Raw genomic sequence first — 15,576 nt, 5'->3', positions numbered from 1 at the left:
AATGTGATCTCATATGATGCCGTACAGCTTCTGACCTTTGACCATAGTCACTTTTGGAGCAGTACACTTGAGCATGAACTGAAAGTTCTCCTCCTTGTTTTATTTTATATTATATTTTCTTCTTCTTCTTGCATCCATATGCAAGTTGTTGTTGCTTTTGGGTTGTATAAGAAACAAATGAGTCATGTATATAACATTCATATAAACATTCTGGATAGGTCTCTTCACTATTCAATATGCGATTGGTTCTCTTTGGAGCCTCGCAGATGGAGAATTAGAGTTAAAAGGTTGTGTTGAATGTCAAGCAAAGGTAACACACTGCACTTTAAACTGAAATAAGGCTGGCCTTTGAAATTGTAACATGTTTTACCAGCCTGAGCTCATGTATGTTTAGGACAACGTGCACATTTCCGTTTCCGTAACAACAGAGACACAAGGCAGAAAAGTACTCTGGGGCTTAGGTGAGTGCTTCTGCCACCTGATTGAGTTCAGACTATACTGTAATATACTGTAACTGTATATATATATATATATATATATATATATATGACAAAATCAAAAACCACCAAACAATACAGAATGTAATATAGATAGATAGATAGATAGATAGATAGATAGATAGATAGATGATTCAAAGTTGTAGTAAAACAATTTAATACATAATAAACATCATGCACATTATATATTTATATTAAATGTCCATAAAACATGGCACCTGGGGTTTTAATATATGTAGGCAAAAAAGGTCTCAGGACATTTCGTTGTTGTTGTGCACTCTAACACATTGGTTTATGAATTCTTACAGGCCCTCTTGCCTCTTAATTATCTGCAAAGACAGAATCCCCATACACCTGATACATAGTAAAGGTATGCATGACCGTCTTTTTTAGCTGAAAATGTTCCCACTTGCATGAGTCTGTAAGTCTTGACACAAACATTTTAACCCCCTCCCTAAAACCATTCCAGTTATTCAGAGAGATTTTGCTCCATCTGTTGGTGTCAGTGGTTTTAGAACACAGTATCCATGTTTGATTATACATTCATGTTCTATATGCAGAAACTCCAGAGTTATATACTTTGAGCTATTTACTAGTCTGTATGCTTCAAGAAAATACTACTTAACTTGTCATTGGCTCTGATGCCTCAGGCTAAGAGCTTTTCAATTCCTCATTCTTATTATCTTCTGTGGCGCCATCTCTTGATGTCAGTGGTTGAGGTGAGTTCTGGGCTTTCAATTTGAACACATCCCACTTCTCAGGAAGCAGGCCTTTGTTGAAGAGCACAGAAGCCAGGTAGGAGAACAACAAGATGGCAGCGATGGCAGACAGCATGGAGATGGTCTTAACTGGAGAGTACTGGACATAAACACCGTCCTCAAGAGTGCATCCTGGGAAGTGTATGACTGGTGCTAACCCTATTGATGGTTGTCCACTGAGCAGTCTTAACACCAATCCCACCAGGAAGCCAATAACAGCCCCGTAACCGTTGGAGATGTTGAAGAAGAGGACACAGACGAGTTGAGGGAACATTATGATGTAGGCCACTTCAGCACCAATGAACCAGAACAGTAAGATGCTGTTTTTCAGGTTGGTGAGTGATGTACCAACCACGCCCACTACCAACACAGAAGCACGGATCACCCACTGAATCTCTCTGTCTGATGCCTGAAGAGGAGAAAAGAGAGGAAGAAGAACAGGTAAACAACAAATAATTGAGACTGTTCTGCTTTCTCTCTCGCTTCTTTCTTATCTTATTCACTCTTCTTCTCACTGAGTTTCTTCATCACGCTTCTTTATTCCCTATATATATATATATATATATACAGTATATATATTCCCTTTCTCCTGTACTCCATTTCCTTTTCTTTCAAAATAAACGTCAAACATCAGCTTTCTTTGTTGTGATGTAACAAATTGAAGGAACACATGCAGTTTTTTCACCTGAGGCCTCAGGATGTTCTTGTAGATGTTGCAGGTGAAGACAGAAGCTGCAGAAAGCAAAGCAGAGTCAGCCGATGACATCACGGCGGCAGCTACACATCCAGTACCGATAATGGAGATGAAGGACGGGGTGAGGTGCTGCAGGCTGATGGGCAGAACTAGAGCTGATTCACCACGTTCATATGGAGAAGGAGAACCATAGGAAGTCAGGTTCCAGTCTGAGGAATGGACACGAGAGACGGAAAGACTGAAAAATGGTCACATTATCTGTTTGACTGATTCTGAGAGGAGCCTACTGTAGGTTAAATTGATTATGGGGATATTTTATGTATCACAAAGATCATCTTCTTTGAAAATGTTAGATTCAGCGCACCATGCTGCGTTACAATTTGTCTCTGATATGGGTTTCTGCACACATCACACACCTGATCTCAGTTTCCCAGTTAGGCAGCCACTATTTATACCACCTCAGTTCCTTTGTCTTTTGTCGGTTTGTCTTTCGTCATGTATGGAGTTTTGTTTGCCTGTTACCTGCCTGCATTTTGAACTCTCAGTTTGTAAGCCCTTTTGTTAACTAAATATCTTCATTGAACCTGGCTGTCTCTGCATTTGGGTCCTTCCTGCCTGTTCTGCTCCCTGCACCGTAACGTTTATATAGTAAATTACACTACCTGGGTTTCAAAACCCACCATTTGACATGTAAATTAACAGGTGCAATAAGACATTTGTTTTCACAGTTTACCACAGTATGTAGAAACTGTTAATACCTGTGGATGCAGCGGCTGCCCCAAGCAGTATAGGAGGTATGCCAAATATAAGTAAGGTGAAAGCAGCGACAAAGCAAGTGAGCTTGGCTGTGGCTGAGGAAGAAGCTGACAAGGTCCTCTGGTGGAGGCACTGATATCCCAGACTCCCTAGTGCCTTAAAAGTAAAACAGTTAATTGGTTAATTCAATCACTCATGTGGCAACCTTGACATGTACGGACACACTGTTTCAGAGCGTCTGTCTACAACCTGTCGGATTCTTTAGTTATGATGAAAGAAACGAGCCACTATTTCAATATTTATTCATCAACATTCTGAAGACATCTATGAAGACTAGAGTGAATTGCATTACATATCGGACGTAGTGTTGCGTCCTTACAAATAATAAGAAATCATCAGTCATTAGCCAGGTCTTTCTCATTCCTGGTTTACCAATCCAGGGAGCGTGTAAGGTGTTGTTCATCAGTGTCTGGCTAATGTCCAAGCAGGAAGGGTTCATCAAAACAAAAGGAACACAGAGCCACTGCAGAGACAAAAAAAAAAAAAAAAAATTTTTTAAGACATCCTTTGGAGTTTATCATGCCTAGATTAAGAGAGTTTTCTTAAAGGATCAGTGTGTAGGTGTGCAATTAGTGGTGAGGTTTCAGATTGCAACCAACTGAAGACTCTCCCGAGTGCCAAGGGTGTAAAAGAACAACGGTGGCTGACGCAAATATGCAAATGGCTCTCTCTGGAGCCAGATGTTGTAAGAGAAGCGTAGCTCATTTGGAGCAGTGTGTGTGTACGTGCGAAGTGAGTGGTGAAGCAAGAGAGAGAGGGCGGCGGCGACAGGAGCGAGTGATTTTATTGATTCCGGCCCAAGCAGGAAATGTTAACAGTGTTTGGTTTGTGTTCGTTCTGGGCTACTGTAGAAACATGGCGGTACAACATGGCGGACTCCGTGAACAGGACCTGCTCCCTATGGAGATATAAACGGCTCATTCTAAGATAACGAAAACACAACAAGTTTTATTTTCAGGTGATTATACACCAAAGAAAATATACTTATTAATATCATATTCCATTTCGGCCAATAGATCCCCCTAGTTTTTACACACTGGTCCTTTAAAACAAAAAGCCTGACACTATAAAAACTAGAAAGTATAGCAAACTCCTGCCCTCTGGTAGAAGATACAGGACCCCCAGGACTCACACCAGCAGACTGAGGAACAGTTTTTTCCCCCAGGCCATCAGACTTTTAAATCTATAATTAATTCGACAAATTCTTACACAAAAATATTTCTTATACTGTATATACTGTATATATTCTTAATACATATGTTCTTAATATGCCCTTGTATAAAGTATTTCCTTTTATAATTGTAATGTAAATGTAAATGTAATGTAAATGTAAATGTAATATAATTTATTATTTTAATGGAGCTTCCCAGCAAAAAGTATTTCACACGTTTGTACCTGTACAACCGGCGTGACAATAAACATCTTGAATCTTGAATCTTGAATCTTGAAACTCACCAAGCTGATGAATATGAGGACAAGCTGTATAATATCTGTGTAGGCCACAGAGTAGAGACCTCCCAGCAGTGTGTAGAAAATGACGACGGCAGCAGAGAGCCACATGCACAAAGTGTAGGACAAATCCAGCACCACACTCATGGTTCCTCCTGTCAAACACATTGTATCAGTGACATTTTATAACCAGTCTTTGTCTGAATATTACCAGTTCATTCATAATTCATTGTAGTCATATCGACACAGTGTAGGTAGAAATTTACATCTGAGTATACATTAATTTTACTTCACAGAAAATGGAATTGTGAACACACAGTGAATGTATGTAAGTAAAGTGCATACATATATACGTACCTAAACCAATTAGTGTTGTGGCCAACCAGAGCACATCAGTAGAAAGTGAAACCAGGGACAGTCCAGCTGTTAGTACTTTCCCATATTTGGCACGGAAAGGGTCCAGCATTGTCACACAGTTTCTTTCTCTCATTGGCTTTGCAAACACCAAGCCAGCTTTAAAAGAGGCCAGAAGACATCACATTTAGAAACCACAACAATAAAAAAACACGGAGGTGTAAATATATTTATACAAGACCCTGAGCTTCACTGAGTCATCTAATTTATAACTTCTGCAAGCTTAAATGCACCACCAGAATGTTTTTTGGTTCAGTGGTCAACCAAATTCATTAATGCAAAATCAATTGTGAATTCTTACCAATGGATTACTTAATCTAATTAAAAAGTTATCTAAGCTGTTCTCTAGTTTAATAGAAATTTAATTAATGTACTGTCATTTACAACTATTAAGAAAAAAAATATTAAATTACGAAATAATGAGTCATGTGCATTTTTCATTTGATTCGCAAAATGAATTATTGTAAATAATTATTTAATTATAATTATTTTTGTTATACCATTTACTAATGTGTCATCATCTATTTTACATCTGTCTCCTGCTTTACGGTTTACAGTTTCCATTTCATATACATGCACATTTAAAGACAAATCTGTTGCATTACAATGTTTAACATATATTTTTCTTTTCCAATTCCAGTTTGATTGCATAATTACTAGAGCCGATTTCCATTTATCAAATCATAGATTGTTTTTCAAATTGATTTTAAAGACCCAGTGAATTGGAAAAATCAATTTCCCCAGTTTTAATCCTGTGTCCTTGTGTTAATCGTTAATTTATTTCTTGTTATATGACAAATATGTGTCCAAAAAAATCTGTTTAAAATGTTTGATGACTCATATAGACTCATACTCCACTCAGGGGCATTTACAAAAATTAATCAATTTTTGGGGGTTTCATTAATGTCAAGTTAAAACATGAAAATCTGTCTAATATACAGTAATTTCTCTCTTTTGACTTGTCAGGCTTATCTTATTTTTTAAACTCTTACCAACAAAAAAAGATGAGCTGTATGCCATTAGCATCACCATTGTCCAGGTTAGTCCCATAGAGGGCGTGTACACCATCTCAGCTGTGCCAACAATGAAGCCTCCTCCGACCCACGTAGCTACAGGATGGATCAACACACAGCAAGTCATTCAGTGGACAAACAGCAGCAGTTTAGAAAATGTTAATGACTTTGAGAAAATTGTAACAAAAAAAAATAAAATTGGTTATTACAGTTTTTGTTTCACACATTCGAAGAGATCTGCCTGATGTAATAATGAGGAAGAGAGTTCACGTTCCTCATTCCTGCTAATAACCTACAACCACCAATTAAATGCTCATATTTCAAAGCCTATATTTCATTAGGCTATTGTTGGCTGTTTGTGTAAGGCTTCTGTGGAGTTCACAGACATGTCAATATATACAAAGCATCTTGTTGTAACAACTCCAGCCAGTTCAAACATTCATTCGGTTGCTTGCTCTGTTTACTCTGCAATATTCTAACCATAGAAATATAATAGGAGTAGAGCAGACATTCCCATTCAAATCAATGGTGCAGGATGGTCAGAGTGGAGGCCATTTTTATGTGTATCTTTGCAAAGAACATAGCGGGATGATGTTATGTCATGACAGGGGGTGCATTCATTGGGCTGTACCCATAGAGTCCATTTGAGGGCGGCAGTTAGGATATTGATACCCTAGTTCTATAAGCCAAGACAGAGCCCTTTACCAAGGGGCCCTGAAGCTCCTACGCCGCTCGCTTAAGAGTGTGTGCTGCCTCATAGACTGTATACCGTGGGGTCCGCACGTATTTGGATAGGCACATCCTACATTTATGCAAATTTTCAGTGGCCGAATGCATGCTCTGTGTAAGAGACCGTGGAAGTAAAATCAAGCAGTTGTGTTTCTCAGGTTCCACTGGCTGTCCTCAGGTCATGACATGAGGTGACCTATTTTGCTGCAATCATCTCACATTTGGGCATTTCATCCAAGTAAATGTGGGAGTTTCTGTATGTCTAACGGGGTGTATTTTCATTATATTGCGATGTTATTTTCTCAGAGTCTGGTATTTGGAGCATGAGGTGAGTAAAATGTAGTTCTGACTCTTCCTCGTGTCTGTTACACTGGGAGCAGAGTCTCTCCTCCTCTGGCTGTGCTCGCTGGTCAACTGCTAGAATTATATTAAAACATTTTTGGAGCAAATTTGAATTCACAATTCAGAATGTTTGATCATTTCATTGAAGATGATGTCGACTCAACGCTTTCAGGGATTGGATGCTTTCTATCAGTTCTTGTTCTGATATTGAAGCATCTGGAGGGTGTCTGTGGTTGTCTTTAAAGGTGCTAAATGCGAGATTGGGAGCATTCTTATTTCCTCAAGCAATAGCTGTCAACATGGCGACGGCTGAAGCCCGGAGGCTCGTAGCTAACAGTGAAAACAACGGCAACGCTGCTGACAGAGCTATGAGAGCAGAGCTAGCCAGTGGGGCACGCTCACATGCATGAACATGCACTAAAAGCATGCACAGCCGGCCCGGCGATGTCAACAAAGCACAGAAAAGCTTTGATTACAACACACATAGGGGGATAGCGACTTTATTCTCTGCTCAGGTAGAAATTACTCCTCTATATCTTTATATAGCAAATAGTTGTTTGATGCTATATTAATGCTCTGGATATCGTATAGAGACCCTTTTTCTAAAGTTTTCTACATTTTTATTTTTGTCAATTTTCTTTGTAATATTGCTGTATAATTCAGTGAAATAATTAGTCCAAATGCTGTCATTTTATATTGCCAATTGATCTTGTTGTGTTTTGTTTTGAGTGTTCCACTTCTGCCAGAATTGATTTGACTCTAAATCTATTTCAGAGAGCTGGTTCCTGGTGTCTTGTTCTTTCTTTGCTTTTAGCTTGTGTTTGTATTGTTTTAAGGTGTCATAGTAATGAAGGTGTATATTTTGGTTATGGAGTCTCTATGTTTTTCATGATAACTTTCTTAAAGTTTTCCTTTTCCATTTTTCCCTTATTTTTGCCATCACTGTCCAACCATTTGTTATTCTTTATTATCTTTTGGTTTCTGATTAGTGGTTTTCAAATTTGATAACAATGCCAATTCATCAAAAATAGCGTTAATTTTTTCCCCAGCAGAGTTTACAACATCATTATTACAGGGAAACGTTTTTGATAGAAAGAAATCGATTGAATATTGGATTTGGGGATTTTTTCTAATTTTGGTAGCTCTCCATGCTGTTTGATTTCCATCTTTATAAATGTGTGATATTGTACAGTTTAGTACAGTTAGTGTGTGCCCTCTTCAAATAGGCATCTTACTGTGATCTGATAGTGTGAGTGGGTTGACTGTGAAGGCTCTGAGAGATATTGGGTCCACATCTGACATGGCATAGTGTACTGTACTCCTGCCAAGAGCTGAACTAAATGTGCATCAGCCAAGAGGATCTCCTCGTAATCTACCAATGATTATGTACAGACCCAGTGTGCAGCACAGCTGTAGAAGCGGGGAACCACTTTTGTTTGTGATTTTATCAAAATTGTGTCGGTGAGTTCAAGGAGAAGAAAGCTAGGCCTGAGTGTTTGTCTCCCTGGGTGGAACAGCTTTCTCGCCAGGTATTCTGACCCACAATCCTCTGTGCAGCGGATATATGCAAGAGGGTCAAAGTTCAAGGCGCAATGTTATGACGAAGTAGTACAGTATGTCCCAATTGTATGCATATTGCATGCAACAGTATGTACTTTGTTAGGGCAGCTGCAGTACATACTAAAAGTAAAAAGAAAACGTATGAGATTTGGAACGTAGCCGTTATTTCTTTGTTAATTTTCAGCCAAATATAGGATTCTACTTTTTTGATCATTTCAACTGAATGGGTTAGTTTTAGACTCTAAAAACTTTTAATTATTATTATTAATGAATTTTATATTAATTGTGAATGAAAAGTGAGGAATAGTCAGAAGGTCTCGACTTTGAGGTTGAAAGTGAAGAAGGTATGGATGAGTATGAGCATGGTGAATGGCATAGTTACGTTCTAACTAAAAAGGCTCTGTCCCAACGATCCTGCACTCCCCTAGCCTATATATTATCATACATTATAAATATATTTCATTAATAACCACACTGTTAAGAATTTCCCAGTAAAATAACAGTAAAGAGCTGGCAGCAGGGTTGCCTTTATGTTACTGTAAAATTAACATTATTATACTGTCGCTGAAATTTACAGCTTTGTACTGTTAATAAAAAATACAGTTTGAACTGTTTTTTTTTTTATTAATTTCACAGTATTTTACAGTTAATTTACTGTTTAAAGATATAGCTGTTTTTCACCTTTCTTTTACATTATCTCACTGATTTGTTTTAATGCGCTATTTAGGATGTATTTTTTTACATACATTTTAATAAACATTATTTTTTGCCTAGATGAATAGACTTAGCAGGTTACAGACATAGGAATAGTCACACTAAATACATTAAAGGCACTTGTTAGGAAAAAGGTTATAATAGACTTGTTGACACTTTTCCCAAAATGTCTGTCTCTAGCTGGCTACAAGCACAGAATGTAAACCAGAACAACATGTGAGTGAAGAACAGAGCTAATTCACTGATTTTACAATCATGTACAATGTACAAGCCTCACATGAGCAGATCAGGTCCCAGAATTAAAAAAATACTGCATGAACGTGTTACTGATGATACTTTAGACAGTTGATCAGCAGTAAAGTGTTGTTTTTTAAGAATGCATTATAGTTCAGTTAAAAAACGGCCTATGAGCGTAATTTAACAGGTTTTCTTTTGTATTAACAGTAAAGCACTGTTTTTAGTAATAACAGGTTAATACTGTTGAAATCCTGCTGTAAATTAACAGCACTTGTTTACAGTGCATGACTTTGTAATTCACAGTTTCCATCCTAGTTTTGTCAGCTGTGCTCTCCTCACCTGTCATTGTGAAGATCCCCACCGCCAAGTTAATGCTCCGGTTTCCCAGCAGGGCCATATCCATTCCATTGGCTGCACTTTTCTTCTGTTCCCTTTTGGACTTGAAAGAAGCCCAGATGCCGGTCCCAAGAACCAGCAGGTAGAAAAACACCATCGCTATCACTCCTGGGATATTAACAGCCATGATGGACGCTGACTGGTCCCACTAGCTGATGTCCGAATGACTGAGTGACTGACTGAGTGACTGACTGACTGAGAGTTATAGAAAAAAGGCACATTCCAGAGGAGAAAGAGGGAGTGATGGGGGGTTCTCCACTTTTATGTCCTCTGGAGAAATAGCTGGTTTCAACATGCATTTCATGTTTGCATCTGGAAGTTATGGTATAGTTGCTGTCAACACACAGCATTTAAAATGATATGTTGTACGATATATTGTCAGATTTTAAACACTGAACTTAAACTTAAAATGACAAGACATTTGTTGAGTTCCCTCAGTGACTTTTACTAGAACAATGAATAGGTCTAATCTTTGAGCCACTTGTGTGCTTTTTCAGTCAAGAAGAATTTTAATGCAACAATGAATAAGTTAAATTTGATTCACACAAATATTTGTGGAAGGTTACACTTTTTAGGCCTTCCTGCGGACACTTTGGGAATTATTTTACCTGCTTTGATGGAAGCAACGGCAAGGTTAGTTTTTACCTGTAAACCTAAAGTAGTACTCAAAACTTAACCATTGAACTCTGTCATATTGTATATTGGGTGAAGAATTTTGGATGGACTTGGATATTTGTGATGCAGTCAGATGTATTGAGTGTAGATTTATGACCCGAAGTTGGTTTCTTAAACAAGATAAACAATATAAAGAACATTCCTGCAACTGGTTGTTGTTTGCCCTTTGGCATTCTGCTGATGTGCTACATCAACTCATTACTTCACCGCAGAAGTCCTCCAACATCTTGGCTGCTTGCCACTTCTGTAGTTCTACCAGGTACAACGTGTGTTTGTGTGCTAGAGAATGCCAGCACAAAGTCATGACTTTGGCTTGTTTTATTTGACACAATACTTTGTTTTGAGGCTCAAATAACAAGGGTGGTGCAATCTTGCTTCCTGCACCTCAGAAATATTTCTAAAATAAAATCATTTCTATCTTCTCATGACCTCAATAGAGTTGTCAACGCTCTCATCTGCTCCTGTTTGGATTACTGCAATGCCCTTTACTCCGACCTCAGGACCTCAGGTTAGCTAGCTCTATAACAAATTTTAAATATCTTTTAAAAGCCCATTTTTATAAAACAAATGCTTTTTTTTAACTCCATAAGGCAACAGCTTGGCGCACCTTTTGCCACACCTTATATTGTCCTGTTCTGGCATATGTGTTGTAACTTATTGTTTTGATGCCACTGGTTACGGGTTTTAGTTTTCTCATTATTTGGTCTTTATGTTTTGTTCTTTTATTGTTGTTTTCATTTTGTCTGTATTTCATTGTATCTGTGCAAGCATTTTGTAACTAACGGTACTATACAAATAAAGATTATTATATTATTATTATTAATATTATGAAACGAATGACAGAGAAATTGTATGGATTACCTTTAAAGCACTTAATAGTTCAGCTCTCAGTCACATTGCTGAATTGCTGCCTGTATGAGCCGGAGCGCAGCCTCAGGCAGAGCTCTGCTGGCTGTTCCTGACTCCCGGCTCAAAACTAAGGGTGACGGGGCTTTTGCAGTCAGTGTCATCTTTCAAATCCCCTCTTAAAACTTATATTTTTAAAAAAGCTTTTAATTACGTTACTATTATTTGTTTGCGGTGGGTCCACGATATGTGCGTTCAAGGCCCACCAGCAGAAGAGGGTTTAATTTGTACTGCTTGTACTACTGTATTGTTTAAAATCAAATAAATAAATAAAAGGATTATTTTGTTGAAAGGTTAAAACTTCTTCTGGTTTCAGGGCTATCTAATGTATGCACAATGTGGAATACTTGATGGTAGGGCAACATCTGTGAATTGTAGAGAGGAGATTTGAGGTTTTGAGACAGGTTAAAAGTGCAGTCTGAAAGAATGTGTATCCCACTTTAACTTTTGCTGGGAAAGAAGAAACTTCTCCATATTCTGCAATACGTTTTGTGGCAGACCAAAAATGCACTCTGGAAGAATGTCTATCCCACTTTGCTAGGAAAATAGAAATGCCACCATATTCATAAAGGTTTTTAAGCATGATCTGAATTATAGGCCTTTACAAAATAAAATACATGATGGTAGGGTAGACTGTGCATTATAGGGAGAGGATACGTTTTGTGGCAGGTTGAAAATGCAGTCTGAAAGAATGTATGTCGCCCTATAACTTTTGCTAGGAAAGAATAAACTTCTCTGTTCACCAAGGGTATAAGGCATGATCTGAAGTATAGGCTATACAAAAAAATGATGGTATGGCGGCTGTGCATTGTGGAGGGAGTTACATATTTTGTAAGACTGCATTTCCAGCCTGGTTAATAGCTTTGTGTTATGAAAAGCGCTATGTAAATACAATGCATTATTATCATGATGATTATTATTATTCTAAGGAGGGGGAATTCAGAATAATTTTCAACAATATCCACAGGTAGGCTATCATCTGCAATGGAAATGTGGATTACAGGAACAAAATATTGCACAATACAATATACAATATTGTAATACAGAGATGTCCTGAACTCAAATATATCATTCATTGTCAGAAGTTATTAATTTTGTTTCAACCCATAAATCAAAGAATAAAGACATATTCCACACATTTTTGTGGTATTTTCTATTTAATTTATAAGGGACATGGGCAACATGTTTTATACTTCTTATTTCCAGTCAGTATGTATTTCAATAACTGTGTATTTTGTGATGATACTGAAACTACTGAACATTTATTTTTCCATTGTATGTATTCTGGAGCTTTATGGCTTATTTATATACATGACTGGCTTTTCCCCAAAGTTTCTCATCTGGGTAAACTTCTCTCAAAAGGACATTGTTTAAGGTCTTGTCATGGACAACAACAAAGATGACTTTCTGGTGAATAACATTCTCATTCTTGGAAAATTGTATTTGCACAAATCCAAGTATATGAAAGTGAAACCTAGGTTTAACGTGTTTCATTCTGAGTTTCTTTCTTACATAAAAGCCATTAAAGTCATGAAAGACAAAAATGCTTTGAAACTTCTTAGTATAATAGAATAATATGAATTACACAAGCCTAGCACTTAATTAGGGCCCGAGCACGAAAGTGCCAGGACCCAACGGCGTCCTGGCACGAAAGTGCAAGGAAACCTATTGTTTTTCTAAGTATTATTATTCTTTTTCCGCGCGGAGATTGCCTTTTTGGGACCTTTCCCATCCCCAAAAACTCACCATAAGTGGACTATGCGTCAGAAGTGGCGCGAACTCCAATGTTCTGGAGTGACCCGGCTCGGGTGTGTCCAGGGGGCGAGATAGCGCCCCCTAATGTAGGCAGTTTTTCAGGGAAAGTTTCTTCGATCTTCACGAAACTCAAGTATGTAATTGCATACGTCTTGAAGTTCGTGCTAAATATTTTTGAGATTTTTTCGGCCAACAGGAAGTCAGCCAACTTGGATTTCCTGCGTGATTTTAAAATTTACGAACATATGTTTGAAGACTTTAGGATGCACAAAAACTCATGAAACTTTACACGCACATCCAAACTCATAATTACTTTGATTTAGTCGTGAAATTTTGCTTGGGCGTGGCATGTTGGCTCTCTAGCGCCCCCTTATGTCTTTTAGATTTTGAACATACCTTGAGGTACACGAAAACTCATGAAACTTGGCAAAATGATGGACACCTGTGAATTTTATGTAAATGTACAGTTATTGGGTTCAGCATGTTTAGCCAGCTCTATAGCGCCCCCTAACGCGTGGAAGGCCATAGTTTGGTCAAAGTTTATCCTATATTCATGAAATTTGGTAGGTACATCCTGCTCATTATTTCAGACATATTCCTCATCGGGTTTCATTAGCTCCGCCCACCCGGAAGTCGGCCATATTGGAATATGTGCGTTTTTCATGTATTTTATGCATACTTTTACGAACTCCTCCTAGAGAGTTTATCGGATCCGCGTCAAATTTGGGTGGTATAACCCTCAAACTACTGTGATGCTAAATTGCGAAGAAATATTTGATCGCTCGAACGGTGATGTCATACGTCATGTGCAAAGACGCCATTTTGTCACTTTTTAGGTATGGAACTTTGCGATACTTGTATGATAGAATGTGTGTGTTATTAGAAATCCGTAAGTGTGGCAGCAAACGCTTCAGGGTGTCGGGTCAGGACACTATTTAGTGCTCAGGTGTGATTTCAGATGAATAAGAGATGCAGTCCAAGTGTATGGTAATGGCTGTTTATATCAGCAGATAAAGTAAACAAAACAATGGTTTCTGTGTGGTATTTTGCATGGACGCACACGAAAAAAGGAATGTCCAAAAGTCCAACTGTCCTCTCCTTAACTGTGTTTTACTCTGCCGCTGTATTGGGGAGCCTGTTCAGTGCAGGCACACTGGTGACACATGCCCAGCGCATGATCGGGCACAGGTGATTGGAGGAGGAGACATTCACACTGGTGACACATGTACAGCTCATGCTCACAAACAGGAGATAGTAGGGGGAGGCATGCGCAGAGGCATGGCCTTTTTTACAATACTCCTCCTAGAGGATACAAGCGATCCATCTCAAAGTTGGGCAGCAGAATCTCAACACCTTCATGATACTAAATTGCGAAGCTTTTGTGTTTTCGTGAAACGGCGTTCTTGTGGCGGCGCGGCGAATTTTGATGTTTCGCCATGACACAGGATGCTGTTGTAACTTGACTTTACATTGTCCGATCTTCCCCAAATTTGTCATGTTTTATAAGAGTATCGGCCTGCGTTGAGTTTCCGACTTCCACGGGAATGGACGGCAGCAGGTTCCTCGACGTGCGCGTTCCCCAGACGTGCCCGCGGAATTTTAACAGCATGTCATTGCTAAAGTATTAGCACTAGAACAGAGTGTTTTATTGTAATTGTCAGTTCTGCAAATAAAAACTACTCTTTGAAGTAATTGTCATGTGGTTGGGTGTTTTGTTTATTGTAAACATTTACGTATTTTATAATAATGTATTTGAAAATAAATACATCAATGCTGATTCTAGTGTTGGCTTTTCCTGCCTCAGCCTCCCGCCCGCGGCCGGAGGGAACAGGGGATCTCAGAGTTTTGGTCGGAGACGATAACCTTTCTCTCTGTGGAGCCCCGTCACTTCACAAGACACGGAAAACCTCTGTTGGTCTGGAGGAGCTGCAGCAGTTATTTCTGCACAAACGTCCACTGTACATTCACTAAATATTGTCAGAGCTAAACTAACTCTTCTGCAGTGTGTAGTGTGCGCGCATGCATGTGAGAGTGGAGCGAAAGAGTGAGAACAAGCGCGGTGTGTGAGTGAGGGCTGGCAAAGCAGGCAGAGGAGCAAAGGAGCAGAGACTCCGGTCCTGGAGACCAAAGCTACGGTCTCTGACCGCAGCCAACACTGTTTAACAGACGGGCTTCACTATATAGAACTTTGTGGTTTTGGTGCTTCCGTGTAGTTTCTGTTGGAGTCTTGTCTGAACAGCGTAGCCACACGTGAGCGCGCATGAGACACCGACCCGCAATGATTTACACGTGTAAGAAGTTACAAACAGTCCCTTTAACTTTTATTAATGATACTATTAAAGTCAGAGAGAGACGAAGAGTCTGTCTGTCAGCAACAAACACGTTTTACATTATTTATCGCCATTTCCATTCAGTCACATGTGAGGCTGATAATTCCTGAACGTCGGGTTTGATATGAGTTATATCATTTACATTTTCCCTGAAACATTCAGCCTAATAATTTGGTCTCCAGGACCATAGTCTCTGCTGTACTCTGCTCCTCTGAACTGCCTGCCTTCACTCAGCTGTATATTGTACTTATTATTCACATATACTTATAGGCAGGGTCTGAAATTAGCAAC

At 38.8% G+C, this 15,576-nt stretch overlaps 1 protein-coding gene across 1 annotated transcript; it reads right to left on the bottom strand.

The window, feature by feature from the left end:
* Positions 1–432: 432 nt before the first annotated feature.
* LOC141774401 (high-affinity choline transporter 1-like) lies at positions 433–9,834 on the bottom strand. Its single transcript, XM_074647057.1, has 8 exons — positions 9,563–9,834; positions 5,621–5,737; positions 4,572–4,727; positions 4,221–4,369; positions 3,085–3,228; positions 2,708–2,861; positions 1,941–2,158; positions 433–1,664 (listed from the first exon to the last, which is right to left on the bottom strand). The coding sequence occupies exons 1-8, from the start codon at positions 9,744–9,746 to the stop codon at positions 1,149–1,151; spliced, it is 1,638 nt and encodes a 545-aa protein (XP_074503158.1). The 5' UTR covers positions 9,747–9,834; the 3' UTR covers positions 433–1,148.
* Between the last annotated feature and the right edge of the window lie 5,742 nt (positions 9,835–15,576).

The sequence above is a fragment of the Sebastes fasciatus genome, chromosome 9 (assembly GCF_043250625.1).
Source record: "Sebastes fasciatus isolate fSebFas1 chromosome 9, fSebFas1.pri, whole genome shotgun sequence".
NCBI classification, from domain to species: Eukaryota; Metazoa; Chordata; class Actinopteri; order Perciformes; family Sebastidae; genus Sebastes; species Sebastes fasciatus.
This window is presented reverse-complemented; position numbering and strand designations above follow the sequence as displayed.